Source organism: Rhamphochromis longiceps, linkage group LG16, assembly GCF_057381845.1.
Source record: "Rhamphochromis longiceps isolate RC_006_pf linkage group LG16, R_longiceps_female_GT1.1, whole genome shotgun sequence".
In the NCBI taxonomy this organism is placed as follows: Eukaryota; Metazoa; Chordata; class Actinopteri; order Cichliformes; family Cichlidae; genus Rhamphochromis; species Rhamphochromis longiceps.
In genome coordinates, this window is record NC_140572.1 from 18034368 (window position 1) to 18054010 (window position 19643).

At 42.1% G+C, this 19643-nt stretch overlaps 2 protein-coding genes across 3 annotated transcripts; one reads left to right on the forward strand and one right to left on the reverse strand.

The window, feature by feature from the left end:
- Window positions 1–12654: 12654 nt before the first annotated feature.
- Window positions 12655–13887, reverse strand: LOC146650894 (TLR adapter interacting with SLC15A4 on the lysosome). Its single transcript, XM_085385039.1, has one exon. It carries the CDS (start codon window positions 13863–13865, stop codon window positions 12912–12914), a length of 954 nt encoding a protein of 317 aa, XP_085241165.1. The 5' UTR covers window positions 13866–13887; the 3' UTR covers window positions 12655–12911.
- Window positions 13888–14299: 412 nt separating this feature from the next.
- c9h13orf42 (chromosome 9 C13orf42 homolog) lies at window positions 14300–19268 on the forward strand. 2 transcript variants are annotated; one of them, XM_085384850.1, is made up of 3 exons: window positions 14300–16548; window positions 16633–16777; window positions 18491–19268. In XM_085384850.1, exons 1-3 carry the CDS (start codon window positions 16129–16131, stop codon window positions 18733–18735), a joined length of 810 nt encoding a protein of 269 aa, XP_085240976.1. In that variant the 5' UTR covers window positions 14300–16128; the 3' UTR covers window positions 18736–19268. The 2 variants fall into 2 exon arrangements, with proteins under 2 accessions (XP_085240976.1, XP_085240975.1); XM_085384849.1 differs by having other exon boundaries at window positions 14300–16777.
- Window positions 19269–19643: the final 375 nt, after the last annotated feature.

Consider the following 19643-nt stretch of genomic DNA (forward strand, 5'->3'; position numbering starts at 1 on the left):
GTCTTTGATTAAGTTATATGGGGGTGGGTGCCGAGTTTGGCAGGTGATTGCTACCTGCCAAACTTGGCGCCCCGTTCTCTTTACAGGTAAGAGCAGGTTCAGACTTAAGAGTCTGATGAATGATGTGATGCCTGCAACATTATCTATGAAGTGAACAGGGTACCAGTGGGCAACCTGCCAGTTCTGGTGTTCTCTAGTTAATTTCAGTCGAGCTAAAGAGCGCGGGGCTGGGAGAACTGGCTCCACCGGAGGACCTCCCACCTTCATCTGATTATTTCAGTTTGGTCACAAACATACACATGAGCAGCCCGGTCATTTTGTAGGGTTCTGGCAATGCTCCTCATATTGTGCTGCCAGGTTAATGGTCTTCTGTGGCCCTCTCCACGTCTTCTCATGTAACACCTCATCTCCTGGCATCTCTTCTACGCACTTGAAAGTCATGGGAGACACAGCAGACCTTCTTATGATGTCACTTATGGGTGAGTTGGACTATTGGTGGAACACGAATGGGCTGGAAGTACTGCCCCGTGCTACCAACAATCACAAGGACTCAAGTAAAAAGTAAAACTAGCAAGAAATCAGTCAGGAAGGATAAGCAGAGAGCAATGATCCGTGGCCACCACCTGCAAAACCATTCCCCTTGCAGGGGTTGTCTTGTAGCCACTTTAGGGCCCCTGATTCACAAAGGTTTATTCAAGGCTATATCCGTTTGTATTAACCCCATCTGATAGCATGACAACATGCATGTAAACAAACATTCTTGGTTCTTCAATTACGACAGCTGGCTATAGTTTTAAAGCAAGCCACATTCCGCCTGTATTAATATAATTTTATATCTAGAAGTTCTTTCCAATTACCCTTTATTCTTTTCTGCCTTTTCAAGTTCATCTATTGGCTTTGCTTGGCACATCATTCTGCCTCCTCTCCACACTTTATTTGTATCAGTAATTTTTTTCCTCGCTCTTCAGGGTGTTGCTTTCTATACATGTTTTCTTTTGCCAAGGCCAAGGCCTCCTCTAAATGCCTGCTGAACTTGATGAACTTCCTGTTTATATGAGGCAATCTTTGCCAGGCTACCTTGGCATCTCTTACATTGGTCGCTACATGTTATATGTAGTAAACACCATATCTTATTTTAGCTTTTGACTCTGTATGTTATGGATTAGAAAAGACAGCTCATTCTCACTCCCAGCTTGGTGCATACTATGTCAAGATGTTATATATAAATGCAAGAGACAACAGCATTGTTTTCTGACACACGGGGATACCTTTTAAGCATACCCCTTTAGCATGTTTTTCATACTGCCAACTGTAAAATAAAGTTTTCTTCATCTTACAGTTCATCTATACTATTCCTGCAATGTGAAGCTGAATAATCGCTGCAACTTGTGTCTTTCCTTGTTCAAGTAAAGAATTTGTTTATTTGTATTATAACATATCTGAATATCTGCAATCACAGCATTTTAAGATGGTGAAAGGTGTACCCTTAGGCACCCTCCCTGATTCAGACCTTTCTTTCTCCACGTAAATGGCCTTCTTGACTCCCCGCTCAAACCAGCGTTCCTGTGTACATCCTCATCATTGAAAGAGTGTCCACTGGCCTCTAGGTGTAAATGTAGAGACCTAGCCTGACAAGGTGGCTCTTCTATGTTATGGCATCCACTTAAACAGAGGTTGTTTGGTTTCCCCGATGTATAAATCACAGCAATCCTCCTGACACTTACCAGCATACGCTACATTACTCTGTGTCGGGGAATCTGATCTTTTTTTTTGGCGCAGCGTGTTTTGGGGTTTGAAAGCCAAAGAGATGTAGTGTTTAGACAAAATGCATCTTAGCTGTTCCAATACTTCCAACACATAAGGCGTCACTCAGGATTTTCTTACTTAGGCAGCAGTTGTCCTTCTTCTCTGCTGGATCATCTGGCGCTTTCTTCAGGTGCCTTCCCAGCTTTGACAAATGTCCAGCTAGGATAATGATATTTACTCAGGGCCTTCTTGATATGATGTTCTTGTTTGTTTGATCAGTGGTTGTTGATCAATGGTCATAACAATTTGCATATTAATGACCAAGAGACCTCACAAACCATTGTTCATCAGTGGTGCTAGTTTCAGTCATCATGTAAATCTACTGTTTATAAGTTTGGGGAAACCTGCAGTCAGCTGAGACTGGGATTTTTGGGATTTCTTGTATGAATGTATGTGTGTGTGTGTGATTGGGTGACGAAGCTTGTAGTAGAAAAGCGCTATATAAGTACCAGGCCACTTACCATTTATACTCAACTATGGGCTTGTCTACCTGTCGCAGATTTCAGTAGCTTGATTACTGCCAACCTTGTCTTTCACACACTCACAACAGAGCGTCACTGACTTCACGCAACAAAGTAGCAACCTTCAGCGTTAAAAAATGAAGCTTGGCAGCGCTGAAACCAGCTGTTCCTGTACTTGAGGCTGGATCCAAGAACAAACAGACTCCCATCGTAACAGGAGAAAGAAGCCTGTTTATTCCATCATGGATGGTTTGGGAAGCAACTCTCTGTTTTCTCTCTTGGATCAAGTAAGGCCTGTCATTACTGCTTCTTAGTTGAGAGAATACATCTGACAGCCTTTGTTATGACTTGGGACCCACAGGAGAGGATCGGAATAGTGTTTTGAATATACCTTTGACCTTTGAGAGACACGATCTGTTTTCCATATCACGGTGATTAAAAAGCTTTTAGCAAGTCATCCTCAGCTCCTTAAAGGCCCAGCAGACACAATGAAACATCCCCTAGCAGTAGTGTCACTACTCGGCACTCAGAGTGTCTGGATGATCTGTCCAGGAGAAAAAAAAACAATGTTGTGTTGAAAATATATTGATAATATCCCATTTCACATGATTTGTACGAATCTATAAAACATCAAAATCAGACAAGATAGAAGACATCAAGATATTTGATGACTATACCCTAAGTTTTGAGTTAGAAAATCAGCTGTTCATCCAGCTGGAACATTGTAGGCTCAAGAAGAACACCATATCACCCAGAGGGAGATTGGTCAAAGGCTCCCCTGCTGATGGTGAACATTCTCCCAGAGATTGTGGAAACCTGTGTGTTGCTTAATAAGCCAGCCTGTGAAATGCAACTTCAGAAAATGTGAGCCAGTGAGTTTTTACTGCCTATTCCGGAGGGACCTACAACCTCTGATTCTGAATAACAAGAAAGTAGAACCCCATACATGAAAAAAGGGGGGGAAACTGAAAGCAAAAAGCCAATATAGTGCTAGAGACGTCTGCAGAGAGAGAGGAAAAAAGAGTTATGACAACAAAGTAAGGCATTCTGGGAAAAGAGGAAAGGCAACCACATCCTAATTAGAAACATCACGCCCTGGTGCACTACAGGCACGCTTGGTTGTCACTAGAAAAACTGAAAAGTTGTCTATCTGGTAAAGAGAAAGCTTCCAATTTATGAATTTGTGCATGCGCAGAATATTGCATCATTGCCTCCAGCTTTCATGTAACCATGAAAATACTTGTGCCTGATCAAAGGAAAAGTACAAAAGAAAAGATTTTTATGAAACACAAGTGCATCGGCGCAACCTGAAAGCAGCAGTGAATGAAGACGACTGTGGTGATACCTGCCAGTATACCGCTGGTAGCAAAGCAGATTCAAGCAGATGAAAGCACAATGTCAGCTGACACAAAGGATGCTTACAACTTCAAAAAATAAAATGTAAAAAATAATAAGAAATATGGCTGAGCAGAGACAAGAAGATTTGGAGGACACTGTGTCATCAGCCAGTCAAAGCAAGCATGGAAACATCTGTGTTTTTTAAACTCTCATCACACAACTTAGTACCAACACTTGCCATGCAGAATTAAACTTGAAGCACTATGTCTTTATCGTCAACCAGATACTGACCACAGAGCGCTCATTCCATCGTTTATGAGACAGTTTCCAGAACAGCAGTCACTGAATAACATTTCCCAGAACAGCTTTCACACATTTCATGGACTGTTTTGAAAATCAGATTGTATTCACATGAACTTGGACTGCATAGTATGATTTACCACAGGAGCTGCTGAGCCAGCTCTAAACTGCAATCAGGATCTTGTGCACATCCATCATACTCTGATGTGGCGCAGCCAGAAAGCAGTGCAGAAACTGACTACAGCAAACAGTGGAGAGCAAACAGAGCAGCAAGGACGAGGGGGGCTACATTCGATCACCTGTGATTAAGGTATTATGTAAGAACAAAAAAACTGCATCGTTACAGATATCCAACATCTTGTATGGGATTTTTTCACCTTCCCTCCAGCCAAGGTTGAAGAGCTGTTTACACCAAAACTACCAGATACAGCAGCTTCTATCCTTAAACTATCACGCTCATACATAACTGACCAGTATCAAGATTTATACATTGAAGGCTCACTTTCATTCATGACGTACACTATATGGTCACTGTATATAGTATAATTGCTGACCATGTGCATTCCTTTATGGTCACGGTGGTACCCATCTTCTGATGGCTGCATGTCTCAAAGCTCCAACCATGTCAAACTGGTTTCTTCCACATGTGAATGAGTTCACTGTACTTAAATGGCCTACACGGTCACCAGATCTTGAGATGAGGTGGAGAGATGTGACAGTTTCACATCATGGATGTTGTGAAACTGATAAATGAGCAGCTGTAACTGGAAGGTCGCCGGTTCGATCCCCGGGCTCTCTGTCCTGGTCGCTGTGTCCTTGGGTAAGACACTTTACCCTCCCGCCTACTGGTGTTGGCCAGAGGGGGCGATGGCACGATATGGCAGCCTCGCTTCTGTCAGTTTACCCCAGGGCAGCTGTGGCTACAACTGTAGCTTGCCTCCACCAGTGTGTGAATGAATGGTGGCATTGTAAAGCGCTTTGGGTGCCTTGAAAAGTGCTATATAAATCCAATCCATTATTATTATAAAGAATTAAGGTTGTTCTGAAGTAGTAGCAACATGTGCCTAAAAAAAGTGTCTGACAAGTTGTGTAGTGTTTGCTATGTGAGCCGCCACACACAGCTGCACTCTGTATTCATTATCTTATTCATTATTATCTGTATATTGCTTGTATATTGTGTATTGTCTGCCAACATGTGCATTAGCATAGTAAGACACAGGTGTGTGTATAGCAGCCGTTACACACATGATAGGGCATGAGATTTGTATGGTTTGTTTATGTGCGAATTTCAGTATTTATTTGCACATGATGTAGCCTGATGGGGTTTGCCCTCAGAAAGTAAATATTCAGCACAATGGCCAAACCTTTGGTTGTGTTTTGCTTCCGTTACTTTTTACATTAATCAATCAAAGAATACCGTCCATGAAAAATGTACAAGTTTCAAATAAAAAATGCACTTTGTATTTCTTTCCGTGTGTCTTATGCATTATTTTACATGCCAGTTTGAGAACCTATTGTTTGTAGCCTCTTTACAAACCAAAAAGTGAAATTATGTATACTTTTTTCCCCATTTCATTAAAGTCAAATGTTACTGGACTTGTGTGGAAGGATAGATAATAAAAAGACACTGTTGATTTTTTTGCTCTGTAAGCTAAACCATCTGACAAACAAGTACACAAAGGATGCACAAACTGATAACAACAGAGATGATATAAGAAGGGGTGAAAGAAAATGTTCATCAAAATCTCCAGATGGACAGGTCAGTGTGTGCGCGTGCTGTCACTGACAGTGATCAAAGTCGTAATCAAAGACAAACACATGAGAACACAGTAGTGCTTTGACGAGTGGAGAAGAAAAAAAGAACCTCCAAAAACACTTTGAAGCTACTCTATCTGTGAAATTGAGGAATCTAAAGATGAAAAACAAGGATCGGGTCCACAAATGAATGTTATGTCTCGGAAATCAGAAATACATAATAAGCTATCCAGTAAAGGACAGCGTGTGGGGGAAAATCTGTTTTCAGAGCCACATGCTGTCCACATTCTGAGTTCTGTGATATATACTCAAACATGAACGCATTATGTTTTCCAGCTCTTTGAGAGCCAGATCCTGCTGCACCGCTGTCTCTCAAGGTCGCTCTCTGTCTGCTCCAGCTTAACCAAGGTCACCCGCTTCACTGCGGGCTCTCTGCAGCCTTGAGCAGCTAACCGACCAGGAAATGTGTGTTCTCCCGTTCCACCACGTATATCTCCCAGTGTCAATCAGACAGTTACAGAGCAGGGCTGCCATTTAATGTTCCTGCATGCTGCCTCTTGTTCATTAGGTCAATCCACTGAATATAATCTAAGAAAAAAAAAAGGCAATCGCTCAAGCGAAGTTGAGCTTCTGAACAAATGTTAATCGAATTAAGTGCTTCAATACACCAGCTGTAGTCTGAAAAGCTTCCACTTGTGTGTGCGTTTACGAGTTTTCCTGCATGCGTGTGAGTCTGTGTGTAAATCTTTGAAGAACCCAAAAGATCTTGACTTTTAGTAGGCGCTAACAAATTATGAAAAGTCACAAAAAGAAATGTAAACATACGTGGCTGTTCCAATTAACAAGGCCGCATAGTAAAAGCTTTTTAAATAAAGGGAAGCCACAGAGTGCGAAAGGCATTAAAGCCACAATAGTGAGAGTGTATCCGGGACCTTGGTTTTGATATAAAATCCCATGGCCTTGCCTCCACTGCCCTCCATGTTAAAAGCTCTTTGTGACAAGGAAATTACTTTATGAACCTCTGAAAGACACTCCAACACTTCAACCTCCCCGTTAGTTTCATTGCTAGGCCATGAGAGAAGTGCATGTGCGTGCATGTGTTTTCACCACTCTCCGTCTGTCTTCTTTATTCATGTTTTCTCCAAAAACCATTCCTTCCCTTAAAGAAAAAAAAAAACTCCCCATAGCATTTTTTTTAACTCTTTGTCCTTCTACTTGTAAAGCATTTGAAACCAAACGAGTAAAATAAAATCTGTAAATTATAAATCTGCTGAGAAGAAAATGTAAATAGCGTGCATAATTTGTGTGAACGGTGAATTTGAGGGTCTCTAGGTAAACAGACTGTGAGATACTGCTTTATGTGGTGTTACCTTCAGCCCTTCAAACAATTCTTATAACCTCTGCTGGAACAACAGGTCTGTTTTTCTTCTTTTTTTTCCTCCAAGGTCTGTGGAAATTAGTTTATTTGAATGTGCTCACGCTGCCGGGCTTGGCATTGGGTGAATCATATTTATATGTGAGCGTTTGTGTTTAGGTCTGTAAGAACTTTGTTCCTTTAACATGTACCTGGAATGTTCAGTCCAGATAGAAGCAGAAATACCAAACATGTGTCTCTCTGGCCTTGAGACTTCACAGGGCTCCGACTGCGGCACTCAGCTCGGTAAACACATTTTCCTCCTGTGGCTTTCTGTTTGGAAAGGAAACAAGGAAGTTGATCAAACACTGGATCAGAAGGCCATGGCTACACTGGAGCCGCTGGTCTTTGAAAGTGGAGAAAAAAAGGGTGAAAAGAATGTGCAAAAACATTGTCCAGCCCTGCTAAAAATTATACATGTGCAATATTTTCCAAAAATAAATCTTGTGGTGTAGATATGCTTATCCTTATCTGAACAGATTTACACCCCAGTCCTGATGACATCATAGAGTCAGAGTAAAAGGGTGCACAAGATAGAGGACATTAACTGGCTGGATAGACACTGACTGTAAGGAGGAGGTGAAAAGGGGGAATAAAAGGTATAGAGGGGCAAAGCCATGAGGATTAAGTTAGGTGGCAATGCTTCCCCCTTGTGACTGATTATCAAACTGCAAGACTTACAAGAAAATCAGTGAAGCTCTTTTTTTGTAAGAGAATAAATAAAGATTTGAATGCCTGGAGCTATATCATGAAACCCAATTTGTTTAATTTCAGAATTTAAACAATTGTCCTGGGCTTTGAAATATACTGCTTAGATGCATGGGAAACACTCAATACTCCAAACATGCAGAAATTCACATTATATGAATAGTGCACAAGAAATTAATACTTGATAACATTTGGTTTTCAAACTAAATGTGATCATAAGCATTCCCATGTGTGGTTTCAAACATCATTTTAAGTTGAGCAAACAGATAAATGTCCAAAAAGCCTTCAAGTTCTTTCTGCAACATGACAACAACTCCAAAAAAAAATACAGTTACAGCCATATAAAAAAAACAACAACCCTCAGCTAAACCCTCACAGGCTCGAGTACCCCTCCAAAGAAGGATGTGCCCCTGACAGAAGAATATGCCCCTCATAGCGTCGTGATCATCACTTAGTCTGGGATTACATGAGGACAGATATCGACAAAAACTGTGTACAAGTACCCCAAGGTGAAGAGAACAACCTACCTGCCAGTTATCCAGTTCTTTCAATGTCCACCTCAAAGAACTGTTGCTTTTTAAGGGCAACAATTTCTTACACCAGATATCAATTTTTGATCGCTTACTGACTTTCACCCAGCAAAGTGTGAAAGTTAAAGGAATAACCTTGCTCTACCATTGATTCAGCCAGACAGTTAGATAAGATTATCAGCGCTTTATGACTCCCGTTCTTCTCAGATTTTCTCTCAAGGAGAGTTTCAGAAGTAAGTTTAGGGAAAAGTTATCCATTAATAAGACAGCAAACTATTCAACTCAAAGACTGAGAAGTGAACAAAAGAGTAGCAGTAACTCAAAAACAGCACAAATGGAGCCAAACCCGTGAGTTAATTCAAGTCAGCTCGAGCTGAACTGCATACATACGGCAACATGTGTCACTCTCCTCACATCATATTCCAGACAAACTCTCCCATTTTCCAATCTCTCCCTCCAACAAATCAAACCTACTGTTAACACCCCAGCTCCCACCTGTAGGCTCTCAGCGGACGATTACTTATGATTCCACCGTGCACTGGCAAGGAGTGATGAGCACGCAACAAGATGAGAAACTATAACTACATTCAGCTACAATAACAGCTCATTTAAAATAAAACATAATAAGCGAAAGACACTGAGGCGTGGAAACATGATAAAAGAGGAATGACCTAAAGGACTGAGCTATAAAAAAAATCCAAGTATGATTTCTCAGAGATGTAAACAACTTTTTCCTTAGAACACATATGCATCAACACTACAATGAGCGGGTGGAGGGAGGTTTGGAGTCTTCTCCCACCCCCGTTCTCTGCGGCCTGCTGGAGCGGGAGGGCTAGTAGGAGGAGTTGGCCGTCCGACTGCGGTCTGGGGTGTGGGGCCTCCCTGCTGCTGCGGAGTCGGGGTGGTCTGCCTCTCCCCACCGCAGGGAAAAGGGTAACACCACCTGGGTCTGGGTGCAATTCCCCCCTCCAGGGGCAAGGGTACCTAGACCCGGTTTGTAGAGTACGCTTGGGGAGTGTGATTGTGTGTACAGCGTCTCTTTATGTCTGTCTCCACGTTGGTTGAGTGTGGAGTGAGTGCATATGAGAGCATGAGGGTGGGAATGGATGTTTGTGTCTGTGTGTGCCTGTATGTCTGTGTCTATATGTCAGGTTGGGTATCAGACGCCACCTCTCTGGGGACACCTCAGGCCCTCCAAGGTTTGGAGGCCTATCTCCACCCACCACCACTTCCCCTGCCGGTGGCGGACTCCCTCAGATGTCGGTGTGTTGGTGGTTCTTTGTGTCTGGGGGTGGGCGTCCGGGTACACACCGGCTCACTCCTTGGCGGCCGCTTGTCGGGGCCTGGGGCCTGGGGCTCGCTCGGGCCCCTTTGGAGGTGGGGTGCCCCCGGCCTCTCGGCCTGGGGCTCGGTCACTCAGGCACAGCTGGGGGCCGGCGGAGCTCACGGGCGCGTCACTGCAACTCCCCCTGGCTTCTGCTCCGCGGCTGCTGGGCGAGCCCTCATCTGGGACTCTCCTCAGCTCTTACTGGGACAGTGGCGCGGCTGCCCCTCTGTTGGTCTTCCATGGTCTCTTGTGTTCTGGGGGCCTCTGGATGTCTGGAGTTTTGATCTCCTCCATACCCGCTTCACACCCTGGAGGACGGGGCTGTGGCCCCCCCACACTCCCTAGCAGATCATTACATGGAGAAACCTTTGGAATGCAAGCATGCTGATCCACACAGGTATGCACACATGGGTATTCACAGACGCGGACTAAAGCTTTCTTGGCTGCTGCCTCAAAGCACACTGTGCGCTGTCTATCTTGCGTGCTGCACAATATCGTTTATTATTTAGTAAATATTGATATCTATGACTAGCTAGTTTATTGTGATGGTGCTTTGTTTTCTCTATTATTATGTTACTCTTTGTTGTTTGCTGTCTCCTCTGTTTGTTTTTTTTTTTTTTTTTTTTTTTTTTCTCCATACAGGTGACCCAGGAGTTCTTTTTTTTTTTCTCTCTCTTCCCCCCCCTTCTCACCGTCTCTTCTCCCCTTTGGTTTTCTTTCTTTCTCTCCCCCTCTTTCTCTCATTCATTCCCCCTGTCCTATTTATTTAAAAAAAAAAAAAAAAAAAAAAAATGACAAAGGATGAACTGAAGCTCTGCCATCACGTAATGTCGCATACTGCTGTTTCTGATGTCATTTAAAAAAAAAAAAAAAAAAGAAAAAGAAAAGAAGGATGTGCCCCTGACAGAAGAATATGCCCCTCATAGCGTCGTGATCATCACTTAGTCTGGGATTACATGAGGACAGATATCGACAAAAACTGTGTACAAGTACCCCAAGGTGAAGAGAACAACCTACCTGCCAATTATCCAGTTCTTTCAATGTCCACCTCAAAGAACTGTTGCTTTTTAAGGGCAACAATTTCTTACACCAGATATCAATTTTTGATCGCTTACTGACTTTCACCCAGCAAAGTGTGAAAGTTAAAGGAATAACCTTGCTCTACCATTGATTCAGCCAGACAGTTAGATAAGATTATCAGCGCTTTATGACTCCCGTTCTTCTCAGATTTTCTCTCAAGGAGAGTTTCAGAAGTAAGTTTAGGGAAAAGTTATCCATTAATAAGACAGCAAACTATTCAACTCAAAGACTGAGAAGTGAACAAAAGAGTAGCAGTAACTCAAAAACAGCACAAATGGAGCCAAACCCGTGAGTTAATTCAAGTCAGCTCGAGCTGAACTGCATACATACGGCAACATGTGTCACTCTCCTCACATCATATTCCAGACAAACTCTCCCATTTTCCAATCTCTCCCTCCAACAAATCAAACCTACTGTTAACACCCCAGCTCCCACCTGTAGGCTCTCAGCGGACGATTACTTATGATTCCACCGTGCACTGGCAAGGAGTGATGAGCACGCAACAAGATGAGAAACTATAACTACATTCAGCTACAATAACAGCTCATTTAAAATAAAACATAATAAGCGAAAGACACTGAGGCGTGGAAACATGATAAAAGAGGAATGACCTAAAGGACTGAGCTATAAAAAAAATCCAAGTATGATTTCTCAGAGATGTAAACAACTTTTTCCTGAAAGAAGCCAGTAACCGAGGATACTGGATAACATCTATTTGAGCAGGTGAAGAGAAGTCCGAGGTTAAACAACAGGTTATCAGTAAACGGCAGTGCGGCGGGGATGGAGGATGAAGCGCTGGGTCTGGCTGTGAATGGGTTTGCAGAAGATCAGAAAGGTTTGTGGGAGTAGGTCAGAACAGCGGGCAGTTAGACGGTCAGAGCCTTTTTCTACAGCTCACAGAGGAACTCCGAATCGTGCTTCAGGTGACTGATTTTTAGAGGGATCCTCTCTCTAATTACTTAAGGAGGCAAGAATCCGACCCCCCCTAAAGTCATCATTTAAATGGATTTCAGAGTAGCCTCCAAAACCATGATCTATAGTATTTCATGCTAACATCAGAGAGTCAGACGATCAAAAGGACAATTATATAAACTAATTAGAGTCCTTAGGGGTTATTAAATGTCTCTAATTGGCTACATAACACATAAAATGACACATAGAGATAGAGGGAGCATTCATAAGTCACATTATAATATAAGTAATTTCATCAAGGGTGGGATATTAATCTGTGGATGAGTCAGTAAGGGTGATCTGCAAGACAAGAGAATAAATGACATGAGATGTACAAAAGTGCCTTTGTTTTCTTTCAATGATTTTCAGCAGTCTTGATTCATCTTTGTCCTCATCATACAGCTGAGTTCAAGGAAGAGTGGAGGAGGGGGAAATAGTCAGCTCGTGGAGTTTTCTTTTCATTCTTAAGGAGCAATTACACTCCTGGATGATGACTTTTGAATTAATAGAAAATCTGTTTCGTTAAAGCATGTATTCTCTTTTCATGTGCTGCTCAGACATCATGAAATCAAATTCTTTACATCTGCAGTCCTGATGGGGAGACTGGGGTAACAAACGACTCATGCAGCACTTGGTTACAGCTACATTTTTAGGTAACAGAGCCGATGAAGTTGCTGTGTGAAGCCTAGAATGACAGCGTGTTGATCGAAGGGCATTTCAAGGCTGCACTTTTGGATATTTGTTGCAAATTCAGTGTCTTCCCTCCTAGTTTCATCATAAACAGCCTTGTTTCCTTCGTGAAAAAAAAAAGTCAAATCTAATTAATCAGTGATCATTAAGCATGCAAAATGATCTTAGATGTGGCTGCACATAATACATAATGAGGCAGCATGCTGTTTTTGATTTCATGTTGTTCTGCTAGACCATCGATGTTCTTTTGAAAAACGGGAAGCAGCGGTTTCAGTTTTCAGTTCCTGTTTTTATTTTCTTTAGAAAGTTAAAGCTGCACTAAAGACAGGTAAACACAGATCCCAGTGTCATCACTGCAAATTCAATTTAGGATGCATAAATACGGCACATTTTCCAGGTAATTACTGCATAATCCCACGTAGAACTCTCATTTAACATCTTCTCAAGAGCTAATAAAATAAAAATGTGGTTTTCAGTCCAATCCTGGGTTTTTTCAGTGTTGTACTGAAATGAAAGGCAGTATTGAATGAAGGAGTTCCTTGACAGTGGGGTCACTCATTACTCTCTGTGAGTTGCTCCCTGGATGCCTCATTAGAAATCTGCAGAAAGGGAGTACTGATCTCACTTGACTGCATATCACCAGCGACTCGCAGGAAGCAGCTCAGGACCATGTCCTTGGCCAAGCCGGCCTCCATGTTGCCCTCCCGGCTGAGCTGCAAAGTGATTTGGTCCAGGCTGGTGAGGACCAGCTCTGAGCCCAGTAAAGGGCAAATGGCACTTGCGTCAGAGTCTGAACCAGGGGCTCCTTCTCTTGCCATATTCTCCATCATGTATTGCTGATACAGATCCAGGAGTTTTTGCTCCAGGTAGTGATTCAGAAGGGAGTTGGAAAATGGACCTTCATGCTCCTGGAGCAAAAAGCTCCGATCACGGCCGCTCCCCAGTCTCCACCGATTCGAACCTCCCCTCAGTGGAAACAGCATCCCATCCCGAGCTTCGTGTCCTTGGAGGGAATCTTCCACAGCTGGGGGCACATCACAAGACTGGATAAAGGGACCGACATCCGGTACATTGGCACACACCCTCAGCTCGCAATTATTAGCTGAGAGAGGCAGCACTTGGTCACCTGCAATATGAAGGTCACTGTAGTTTTTGCAAAAGCTCTGACAGAACGAGGGAACCAAGAAAGGGGTATCGCCACCTGAGTGAGCTTGGGCCGGGATCTCTATCTCTCGAGAGATCTGCCTGCCTAGATGAGCTCTCTGAAGATTTAAGGACTGCAAAGGAGAAATGTACAACTCAGCTGAAGCCCTTCGGTTGTCTGTAGTTATCTGCTCCGGGGAATTGTGATGAACAAGCGGAGCATGTCTGGTGGAACCTGGTATGAGGGCAGCAGCTGCTTTCTGTGACCCATAATAATTCTGGAAAGCTGGCTTAGAAGGAAGGGAGTCCAGCTCTTCAAATTCACAGTAGGTCATGATCAGCAATCTGCCTTCACAAAGCATGGCTGCGAGAAAGAGCACATATTCAGAAGATGTATGCAGTGAGAGTAAAGGGAATTTAACATGTGATACGGATATATATATATATATATATATACACATCCCTGTAGGGATGTGTGCTGCAAATATATATATATATATACATATATATATATATATATATATATATATATATATATATATATATATATATATATATATATATATTTGCAGCACACATCCCTACAGGGATGTGTATATATATATATATCTATATATATATATATATATATATATATATATATATATATATATATATATATATATATATATATATATATATATATATATATATATATATTTGCAGCACACATCCCTACAGGCTTTTATTTAAGTGCATACAAACAGTATGCGTTTGAATAAAGGCACCAAAACGGGACATAAGCAACACTGAGAGAACATTTTGCATAAGCATTATAAGAAGCATCAAACTATTTCTGCTGCACAATTGATCCCTGTTGAAAAGTCTTTGCAAACTATTTCAAAATTTAATTGGAGTTTAAGAAGTTACATGTAACAGAAGAATATGTTGGTTTAACACTTCCAAAGACTGTTCATCTATTAAAAAGAATGATCTTCCTACCTCAGATCTGAGTCACAGAAAAGCTTAAAACCTGTATTTTGGCACTAAACGTCCTAAAGCGGTTCTCTCAAAAGTCTGTTTTGGAGTCTGAACCTGGCTGTTGTTTTATACAACCCAAAAAGGAAGTGGGACTATCCCTTTTCACCTTGATCCCAAGTCTGCAAACTTCTGCTCTCATCATTAATGCATTTCAGCTTGTAATCTTTACAACTAATATGTTGTTTTCACTGGATTTAGCTGGTATTTTCCCTGATTATTTAAACCCTTTATACCTGGCAAACCTAAATAAGACGTGCCTACCTCCACATCAGATTTCCTTCTTGCACTATGAGGTAAAATGGTAGATGCTGGATGACAGCAAGGCGAGATGTGCGCTGTAAAAAGAAACCATTGATGTTTCATTTCCTCACAAAGCAGGTGTGCAACTGAGCTTTGCATAAAAGCAGAAAAGAAAGTCGTGTTTAATATGATAAAAATACAAGGAAACAGAAAGTTCCAGATAACTGATTCCTGTTTTCGTTTTATGGCAGATCACACCACAAATGTTTGAAGTACCTCAAAAATTTCACAGCGTTTCTTTATTAATTGTTGATTGTTTTTAGCTTAAACAGTTTTTTCCCATCCTCTGAGTTCACAGCAAAGCAGAATTGGTAACTTCACACTCAGTTATGTGACCACAAATAATCATTTCCTCCTTGATGCTTTGCCTATTCTTCAGGCACTGAACTGTCAAAGTCACTTGAGCCCAGAGGCTTTGGTGGTCGTGAAATAGTTTCTTTTTCCTCACTTGACTCAAGCTTTGCTGTAGTGCAGCTATACACTGAAGTCTAAATCAGATATGTGGTGAAAGTGTTGAGAGGTTTCAGGTGTTATTTATGGCCTGGATTTTTTCGAGATGAAAGCCCCTTGTCGGCTTGAAGGACTCCTTTCTGTCCAGACTTCCTCTGCTTGTGATAGGGAACTCCAACAATAGCAGTGCATGAAACATGAGAGAAAGTTATTTCTTATTAATGAGGAAAGGAAACCTAATATATAACAGCGTAAACTCATGAGGCTGTTAGGTTGTTCATGCAGCTGAATTATAAGTCTCGAAAGCACAAAATACCACCAAAGTCTAAACGAGTAAACCCATGTGTAACTGCAGCTTTCTGCTTCTGATTATCTTTCGTTTTCTCTAGTATCAGGTGTGTAAACAGGTGGCTTCACAGCTATAGTCGCTAAAACTAAAAGGTCCAGAGTTTCATTGGTGGCTGTAGTTATTTTGTCCACTTAATCTCCTGTGGGTTAAGATATCTGACACAGGTCTGCTGCTCAGTAATGGGAGCGCAAAGTGTAGAGTTACCAACCCGTTGCTACAGCAATGTTGCTGAGCAACATCCGATAACATTAAGGACATGCTGAGATCAGGTTAGACACCTGTCTCACGTCTGCTCTTGTAGCACAACAAGGTAGCAGTTTGGCAATTTCAGCACCCTGGACAGCTTCTGGTCCCGTTGAACAGCTCCAGCAAAGATGTGATAAGGACTCCCATAAAGGACAACAACTGTTTTTTGTTGGTTTGTACTTTTTTTGTATATGGATAAATGGTGTGCAAAGGGGAACTGGAGAGCAGGTCTGTCAACATGACATACTGTCCTTAGAGGAATGTTCAGAAAGATCAATAATGTGTTCCGTCCCAACCATCATGGACAGAGAGGTCGGGATGGTGGTGGTGGTAGTGGGTGTCGGGAAGAGCAGGACTACCACAACGCTTGCACTGTCAGGCTGGTGCGCAGCACCTCCATGCTCGTTGTAGGAGAGAAAACTCAGGCAGCTGCGGGCTCGACTTTAAAACGGAGCAAAAGCACAGTGAGCATCGAGTCGACCTTGTACTATTATCAGAGACAAGAGGACAGGATATGGCTGTACTCACAGAATCAGAACTGCCTTGAATACCTGGAAGCGCTTGTGGCTCTGAGGAGGCAGTACATGAAGAGTGTGAGCGACTTGAAGGGTACAGACGCAAAGGCCACAGTTTCTTCCAAGAAGAAGCCTGCGCCCTCGCCGCCTAAAAAGGAGGGACCGGTAAGCTTAAACCAAGCAGCCAATATCACATGGAAGGAAATATCAAAAATGTTTTCTTTTTTCTTCTATCATTTTACACCACAGATATCAAGAGCCAAACCCTCAGCACCCCCAGTTCCAACTGAGGACGACACTTTGCAGTTCTTTGATGCGGTCATTGCCAGCTGTGACAGCGAACCTCTGCGCAAGCCATACAAGGATGATGGGCACGCAGACGTGGATTTTATTGGTGAGTTTGAAATTCCAGCATTTAATTTGAGTAATGCTGGAAGTGAGAGAGGATCATTGAACCTTAAGACAACCTGGAAACCTACGAGCAGTGAAGTCACCTACGTGATAAAGCCACCAACAGCTTGTTTGGATATTCTGTTTTGGATGTGATGTGAGACTTAAACTGCAAAAGCAATGATTAAATTGGTTCGGTCAAAATCAGAATATTTACTGTGATTTGCTAAACGTGATATAGGCTTTCTGTTTCACAGCAAACTGCCCTGCTTACATTCATGCATTCATAAGCCACTGATGCAGCTGACTAAGTTAAACATGTAAAAAGGGCTTTTATGCCATTTTTGAATGCACGCACCACATGGTCAAAGGTGCTTGATCTTTAAGTAGGCTACCCTAACGTCTTCTTGTTGTGGCTTCACCACAGCAGATCATCTGCCTCCATCTTCCCTATTTCCCTAACATCCTCCTCTGTCACACCAACCCTCTGCATGTCTTCCTTCACTACATCCATGAATCTCTCTGGGTTTTTCCTGGTTTCTTCCTGCCTGGCAGCTCCATGTTCAACATCCACTATCCCTCCTCAACTACACAAGGTTAATTCAACAGTCGACGTCGTGTATTTTGCAGATTTAGATACAAAACATGATAAACTATTAGGTTCACTCCTCCACCAAGGCCTCACCAATCTCTTATTTTCAAATTAAATGATACGGATCCAATTTTAAATGCGGTCTGCCTTTACCCATGATCACTTTTTTTCTTTTTTTTCCGCATTATGTTGCTGAACGACTGATGGCACTAAAAAAAGGCCCATCTCTGCCCACTCCAGACATGTAAAAACAATGTAATCAGAAAAGGTGTGTATTGGTATCAGTATTAAGCTTATTGCTTGTAGCAGTAAAGAAAAATGCTTCTAAAGATTTATCTTTGTTTATCTTTATCTGATGAGTTTAAACACAAGAGCAGTGGTGCCACACTGAATTAAATGCAGCAATTGTTATTAAACTATGTTAATTAGACCGGTAGACATAATTTGGGAGATATAAATATACACTGACTGAGCTGTTTGAGGCCAGATCCATAATTTCAGTTCAGCTGCTGCTAAGGATTAGATTCATTCATCCTGGAGAGGTTTACAAAACAAATATATCAAATATCAGGCTTTCGTGAATCCTTTCACGGAGGCTGTTTAAACCCGGTAAACATGGGTGACCCAGTAGCTCCACAGTGTATTGGTTTACACATTTATTTAACAAGGGAAAAATCCCCAGCTCATTCCCAGGAGGACACACCCCTGTGTGGTTGTGTCATGAATGGCACCTGGAGTACAGATCTGCCAAATCAAATATGCAGAGCTACCTATTGTGGCAGGTCCTTGTGAAGGGAGCAGCTAAAAGCAGCTCTTTAAACACCTACAACCCAGTGAAAATATTCTCATTAATAAAAGCCATGAGTACAAGTCAAGAAAACAGTAAAACAAAGTAGTTGAAACACTGAGAATTCCAGCTTGAGCTCACCCCATTGCCAACTCAACCTCACAGGGAAAGTATGAAATAATGAAAATAATGATTATTTTACGTTAGGCTTTGAAAGCTCCTTTCAGACAGCGCATCGATGCTAACAGCAAAGCTTTTCTTTCAACTAGCTTTAATTATGGCTGCCACTTGCACATATACTAAATGCTTCCTCGGGTTCTTGTCATTTCCTCCCACAGTGGCCTCCAGCTCGGCCGAACATGACCTCCACTCTAACTGGGTCTTGCGAGTTCCTCGAGTCTCAGATGCTTCGGACCAGACAGCAGTTCCTGACTGTGCCAACGAAAGGATCCCCACGAAGAAGAAACAGAGCGGGTCTACGAGCAGCAGGCTGCGACTTCAGAGAAACCCGATCCACCTGCCCAAAGTGGTGGAGAGCGCATTCCAGACACTGCGCTTCAAGCCCAAATTAAAGAAGCAATGAAGCTTAGTGGACATTGAAATCAGTAGCACTGCCACACTGATCATTTGACACCAGTAAAATAAATAAATAAAGCTGTGCAGACAATTACTTAGTTTTTAATAAAGAAAATAATTTTATTAAAGCAAAAGCAGCCAGCTGTTGAAATATATTTTAACCCTTGTGTTCTAAAATTTCGCTTTTCCTTGGCAGAGACTTGAACATGTCACAGTAAGAAATGCACAAGTGATAATATTTCATATTAATAAGGATTTCACTCTGTTAAAGTGTCCTTTTGGTGCACCTCTGCATTACAGTGTCAACCCCAAATAACTTCATATTGAAAAACACAGCAATCATGACACCAGGGCCATTACATATTTATATTTCAACATTGGATGTGCTAAAGCAGCAGAAGACCACAACAGGTGTCACTCCGGTCAGTTAAGAACAGGAAACTGAGGCAGCAGTTCACACAGGCTCATCAAAACATGTTTAGAAAGATGTTGCCTGGTCTTGATTTCCACTACCACATCTAAATTTTTGGGTCAGAATTTTGTGCAAACAATCTGAAAGCATGGATCTATCTTGCCTTGTATTAACAGCTGCTGGTAGTGTAATTGTGTGGGGGATATTTTTTCCTGCTGCTTTAAACACCACAATTTAACAGGACTATTGCTATTGACCATCACTTTGTGACCTCAGTTACCCATCCTCTGAAAGCAATTATGTTAAAAAGACTAAAAATGAAGGTACCAGACGGCCTACAGTCACCACATCCCAGTCCTTTCGAGCACCTTTGGGATGTGGTGGAACGAGAAATTCAAATAACAGATATTCAGCAAGCAAATCTGCAGCAACTGTGTGACAAAATCACATCAACACGGACCAAAATCTCTGAGGAATCTTTTCAGCACCTTGTTGAATTGATG